Source organism: Malania oleifera, unplaced genomic scaffold (genome assembly GCF_029873635.1).
Source record: "Malania oleifera isolate guangnan ecotype guangnan unplaced genomic scaffold, ASM2987363v1 ctg843, whole genome shotgun sequence".
NCBI lineage: Eukaryota > Viridiplantae > Streptophyta > Magnoliopsida > Santalales > Ximeniaceae > Malania > Malania oleifera.
Window position 1 is genome coordinate 159,911 of NW_026652162.1, and position 6,824 is coordinate 166,734.

The window sequence follows — 6,824 nt, forward strand, 5'->3', positions numbered from 1 at the left end:
CAAAGCCATTCTGGTATTATATAGTTGAATTCACAATAATAGAGATCAAGCATTTGACGAGTTGTCATGTTTTGTAGAGAGACAGGAATTGAACCCCCTACGAAATTGGAGCCCCGCAGACTGAGTGAAAGAAGAGATGGAAGACCGGAGAGGCAGCTAAATATTGAAGAATCGAAGAGGTTAAAGGAGAGATCAAGGGTTGAAAGAGAAGAAAAATTGACATGAGAAAGTGGAAGAGTGTTACCCAGCGAACAATTAATCAAGTGTAAAGAGGATAAGGAAGGGAGCATGCTCATCACCCGTAGCCAATTACTGGATGCCTGGCTGAGATCCACAAAACTCATGTCTAGAAACTCAATTGAGGTGAGATGAGAAATCCATCTTACGTCATCTAAAGTAACGTACAAATCATTATTATTTCCATTCGAAAAAGCAATAGAATTGCAGCTAAGATCAAGATAACGCAAACTTGAAAGATTCCCAATCTGAGGTGGAATGGAGCCACCAAATCCTACCGTAGACAGGTTAAGATGTGTGAGAGAAGCAAGGGAACCAAAGAAGTCTGGAATTTTAAGTCCTCCAAAATCATTGCAACTCAAGTCTAAGCGCCGGAGATGCTTCAACTGCAGCGATGAACCACTTATGTTCCCACTCAACCTGGACCTCATGAAAGCATCGAAATGAGAACCATAATCGTCAAAGCCATCAATAGAAAAATGATTAATATTAAAGTTGATTGGATTGTGGAGGTTGAGATGGAGAACGTGACTGGTAGTGTTGTCACAGCGAACTCCTCTCCACCTGCAACAATCTTCGCCTACCCACGAAGAGAGGCAGTTGGAAGGATCCCTGAGACCTTTTTTAAACTCGAGAAGGGCTTCTCTTTCCTCTGCCCTACAATGGATGGCATTTGGATTTCCATAAGAGAAACTCACTGCCCCAACCCAAGAAAGCAGCACCGGAACAACCACCAAAATTGTTGTTGGGTGTGCATCCATTCTTATAGATGCATGCAAACAGCAAAGGCTAAGTAAAAAGGCTTCTATTTTTTTTTTTTTCACTTGAATTTAAGGAAGATGAACGGCTTGAATTTATAGATCATGCTTATGTACGTGGTAATCTTCGTCAGCTCTTTAATTGTAATTTGTCAGCAAATGCTGTGGAGGAAGCTACTAAGAAATTGATCACAGCCCAGGTCAATTTAGCGCGAAGAGTACACTGCTGTACTTGACTAATCCCTTATTCCACGCCCGCACTTATTATTTCTATATGCTCATTGCCTGAAAATTTTAATTTCAACCATGGATTTTCAGTTTGGGAAAGAGACTCGTATTTTTCTTTTATTTTCTTGTTTGACGCAGTGGTTTCACGTTTCTCATTAATGCAATATGTAGTTCTGAACACATGACTTCGCCAGCTGCCTTCCAATGAACTTCTACTTTCGATCTTCTATATGTAGAAAATGTCTTCTTTTTTTTTTAGTAAGAAATTCAAGTACATATACAAATTTACAAGTAAAAATACATAATACAGTTTTGAGGTAGGAGTGTCAAGAGAAAAATGCTCATTTTCATTAGAAACCACTCTATATGACATAATTATCTTGCCAAGCAAAAAAAAAAAAACAAAAAAATAGAGTACTATATGACATATGTTATGAGATTAATTAGCAAAAAAATATTGTTTTTCGCCATTTCAAATAGCTTATTGCTGTTGTTGTCTTTTGTGTTTTCAAAATACAGAATTGTTATTTTTTGCTAAAATTACCGATAATTTAAGCATAAATTAAATTTTCTTCGCTTAAACTTCTTACATGGTTCGTGGTTCATGTTTCACTTTCACACACGAGTAGTTTGGGTCTCACACTTTGTTGCTTAACATGTGTTAATTGCTCTGCACATAATCCTCACTTGATCACGATGCTAACAAGAATAATTGAGATGAAATCAGTTCAAATGATTAGTCAAAATTCAATTTAATAGTTTTTAAGTAAATGTCCAATTAATTAAATCAAATCATAGGATCCAATTTAGGGTACCATCAATTTTTTTTCTCTTATACGTATAGTATAATTGGTGTGTTAATTTTAAAATTAAAACATTAAATTCAAGTATTAATATAGTTATATAAAATATATTTTACATAAATTTGTAATATGTCAATCTAACTTGATTAATCATAGTTACTGTATGAGTCAAATTGAAATCGAGCAAATAACTAAAAAAAATAAAAAATTCTAAACTAAAACAAAGCCAAAAAATTAATAACCGACATTTGGCTCGGTTTGGTTTGATTTTTCCATTTTTCTTGAATAAATATGAGAGAATAATAGAGATATTTTGAAAGTAATATTTGGAATTAGTTACTTTTTATCAATTCTTTATTATAAATTCATATAAAAAAAAATTGTTATAATTTATGTTATATTAATAGCCGGCATTTTTTTTGTTTGTTTGTTTGTGTGTGTAAACTAGTTATCAAATTCTTCTATACATCAATTCTATTTTCGAAAATAAATATTAACGGACCAAGTCTAGCTAAAAAGAAAGGTCTTATCCTTCATTTATGTTGTATAATTAAATTAGTGTATTATTATTTTTCATGGGTCAATGAATGGATTAAGCTGCTCCTTGTTCATTATTTTTTATATAAATTTTATAAAAATGCTTTTAATGTTTTAAATTATTAGTCTAATCTTTATAGATAAAGTACAATTTAAATAATTGTGAAAACAATTTGTTTAGTTTACAATCTTTTTTTTAGGAAAGATAAATGCAGTAAAATAGTTATTTAACTTAGTTGAATTTCATAAGAAATTTAATATTCTAATTCATTTTATGCATGTCAAAAGCATACTCAATTATTATTACTTTTATTATTATTCACATTAATTGTGCAGGTGGTTCCATGCAAGTAGATGGAAGCCACTGCGCAACTCCCTTCCCCTAATAATTCTCTCTTTCACACCTATATATAGCCCATTCGCTGTACAATTTATACGCTTTTCTCTTTCCTGTTTTGGATAATTAATTATCAGAACAAAAGGCTCTAATTCCAGTTTTAGGCAGTGAACTGTGATCGATGGGCATCCAACGATCATCGTGATTCATGGCATGGCCACGGTATGCATATTCATTTTGCTGCCTTTTGGGTCTAATATGACTGCTGATGGAGACATGAACCATTTTTTTTTTTCTTTTGTTTTTAATTTTGCCAAAAATTTAGCTCGCATTTAGAATTTAAAAAATATTAGAGAAAAAAAAAGAATATATATATATATGGAAAAATTCAGTTCACTCTTTTATGTTTGATTATCAATAAAATAAATAAAAAAGTATACCTTTAATTGATCTACACTCGGTGCATCTTAATTATCTTCATAGCAGAACAAAATTTCTGCATTCTCCAAGGTATTCTTAGCAGAATTCTAACTTTTCTCATTATTTTATTTTCAAAAAAATGTTCACAAAAAATGACCAAGAAGAACTTAAATTTTACTCGGGATAACGCCAAAGGCTAGCTCTCTTGGACTCTTCTAAGTGCAGGACCTAGTTATTTTTTAGGGGGAGAAAACATGTCTATGGACGCTATAAATACTTCGTGCATTGATTGAGCTTCTTGCAGTAAATAAAGAATCTAATCCCCTGCAGTTCTAGTGGGAGTGATGGCTGCAAGTTTGCCCACTTTTTCTTCTACTATTCATATCATAATTAATTCACGAATGAGTTTGATTTTCCAAAGTAAAAATTCATAAAAATTCAACAAAAATTCAAATTGAAGCTCACTCCAACCTCTACCGTACTTTAGTTCAACTTATAATTTTAATTTTGTTGCGGTTGGCTAGAAAATATGATAATAAAATTAAGATTTTGTATGACTCCCAATTTTATATTTTATTGTATACATAAATTTAAGTTCTAGTTTCAGATGTCGAAATCTCAAATTAACATGATGCCTTTATCTATATTTATTCTTATTTAAATAAAAATTTATTCTTATTAATAATGGAGAAAATATACAATAAAAACTTAAGGCTGATTTTGGTATGGACAATATATTTGATTTTCTCATTTTTAGTTTTCCAAAGAATTATAGATATCCAAATTATTTTTTCCTTTCGAAGATTAATATTGAAAAGGTAAAAAATAAAGAGTTTATCTAAAATTTCAAAATAATATTTTATTTTTTATTTGTAAATTTTAAAACAATCACACAAAAAAAGAAACTTGTTTTCCAATTTTCTAACATTTATGTAAGGTAATATTTAGAATCACGAGTTTTGAACTTGAATTTGAATTTATGTGGATTTAGAATAAACAATATTATGCATAATCCACAAATTAAATTATGATATCCGAGTTTCATGCTTTCGTACACAAAGCCATTCTGGTATTGTATAGTTGAATTCACAATAATAGAGATCAAGCATTTGACGAGTTGTCATGTTTTGTAGAGAGACAGGAATTGAACCCCCTACGAAATTGGAGCCGCGCAGAGTGAGTGAAAGAAGAGATGGAAGACCGGAGAGGCAGCCAAATATTAAAGAATCGAAGAGGTTAAAGGAGAGATCAAGGGTGGAAAGAGAAGAAAAATTGACATGAGAAAGTGGAAGAGTGTTACCCAGCGAACAATTAATCAAGTGTAAAGAGGATAAGGAAGGGAGCATGCTCATCACCCGTAGCCAATTACTGGATGCCTGGCTGAGATCCACAAAACTCATGTCTAGAAACTCAATTGAGGTGAGATGAGAAATCCATCTTACGTCATCTAAAGTAACGTACAAATCATTATTATTTCCATCCGAAAAAGCAATAGAATTGCAGCCAAGATCAAGATAACGCAAACTTGAAAGATTCCCAATCTGAGGTGGAATGGAGCCACCAAATCCTACCGTAGACAGGTTAAGATGTGTGAGAGAAGCAAGGGAACCAAAGAAGTCTGGAATTTTAAGTCCTCCAAAATCATTGCAACTCAAGTCTAAGCGCCGGAGATGCTTCAACTGCAGCGATGAACCACTTATGTTCCCACTCAACCTGGACCTCATGGAAGCATCGAAATGAGAACCATAATCGTCAAAGCCATCAATAGAAAAATGATTAATATTAAAGTTGATTGGATTGTGGAGGTTGAGATGGAGAACGTGACTGGTAGTTGTAGACACCCCATTTTTACCCAGGCCCAATATATTTATTATCATTATTATTATTATTTTATTAGTATTTTTATTATTTTATTTATTCTTATTATTATTTTTATTAGTACTATTATTATTACTCTTATTTTTATTTTTACTTCTATTTATATTATTTATTATTATTATTATTATTTATTATTTTCATTATTATTAATATTATTTTTAACTTTTATTATTATTAGTATTTTTATCTTTATTATTACTATTATTATTATTATTTATTTCTGTTATTATTATTATTATTATTTGTTTTTGTTGTTATTATTATTCTTATTATTTGATTATCATTATTATTATTATTATTTTATTATTATTAGTATTTTTATTTATTCTTATTAATTTTCCTTAGTCTTATTATTATTATTATTATTATTATTATTATTATTATTTATTATTATTATTATTATTATTATTATTAATTTTCATTAGTATTATTATTATTATTATTATTATTATTATTATTTAATATTTTTTTCATTAATATTATTTATTTATTATTATTATTAGTATTTTTATCTTTATTATTATTATTATTAGTATAATTACTATTTTGTTATTATCATTATTATTATTATTATTTTACTCCTTATTATTATTACTTATTTATTATTATTTTTATTATTTATGGGTAGCTAGGGTTTTGGGGAGCTTATTTATAGGCTCTTCTCACAGCACACAAGGGGGGGCGGCACAGCGCACAACCGCCTCTCTTCTCCAGGCACAGCGCGCCACCCTCGAAGCACAGGCCAGCGCTGGGGGCGAACCCTTCTCTCTTCTCCGTTGATCTTCAATGGCCCTGCTGCCATCTAAGTCTCCTCCCTCGATCGAATCAACCATCGAAGCCCCAGCACGTTGTGAATGGTGGAAATCTTGAGTAATTGCATGCTCGCCTCTTCTGGTTCGGGAGCGACCGCGCGACCCCAATCCACGCTGTCTCTTTCAATAGTCACCGGCGAATCTCTCCTCCCCCTCTTCGTCTCCTCTGCTTTCTCCTTTGCCTCCTGCAAGGAAGGCTGGTACTACCGCTGCACACGCACCAGCAGATCTCCGGCAACCATCCCGTTGCTGCAACTCCATCCCCACTGCTCCGGCCACCATTGACGTCGAAGCAACCTCCAACCACACCAGGCAACACCTTCGAGCCCCCTTACAGCCGAGCACTACACCAAAACCTCTGCAGCGGTCTCCGCACAGCGGCTCCTCGGCCTTCCTCCACACCCACGCACAGCGACACCAGCAGACCACCAGGCCTCTCCTCGGCTCCTGCCAGCAACTCCCCACCAATTCCGGCGTTCTTCCGTCACGACCTTAGCCCCCACTGTAAGTACTTCTTTCTGCATGCCGGCCACAGCACACACATATGCACGGCCTGATCTTTTGTGTTTTTCTTTTTTCTTTATTTTATTTTGTTGAAAAATTTGTAAACGAGAATATACAGTTATGTTAGATAGGCCATGAGAGATGCAAGTTTCCAATTTTGTTTCTTTTAATAATAATAATAATGTTGGCAGTGAAGAGATAGGTAGTAAGTGTTAACTGCAAATATTAATTGGTTTATCATCACATATTTGGGTTTTGGTTGTTATTGGTAATGTTTTAATATTTACAATTTAGGTTTAAAGTTTCATTG

At 32.8% G+C, this 6,824-nt stretch overlaps 1 protein-coding gene across 1 annotated transcript; it reads right to left on the reverse strand.

Moving 5' to 3' along the window:
• Positions 1-4,345: 4,345 nt before the first annotated feature.
• On the reverse strand, positions 4,346-6,000 carry LOC131147241 (receptor-like protein EIX1). The gene is made up of 2 exons (XM_058097002.1): positions 5,894-6,000; positions 4,346-5,033 (listed from the first exon to the last, which is right to left on the reverse strand). The coding sequence occupies exons 1-2, from the start codon at positions 5,998-6,000 to the stop codon at positions 4,346-4,348; spliced, it is 795 nt and encodes a 264-aa protein (XP_057952985.1).
• Positions 6,001-6,824: the final 824 nt, after the last annotated feature.

Bases quoted from the DNA above. Each gene is read 5' to 3' on its own strand.
- LOC131147241 (XM_058097002.1), bottom strand. From the start codon at position 6,000: ATGGCAGCAGGGCCATTGAAGATCAACGGAGAAGAGAGAAGGGTTCGC. The intron at 5,034-5,893 runs GTGCGCTGTGCC...CATGAGGTCCAG, and splicing joins CCTGGAGAAGAGAGGCGGTT to GTTGAGTGGGAACATAAGTG.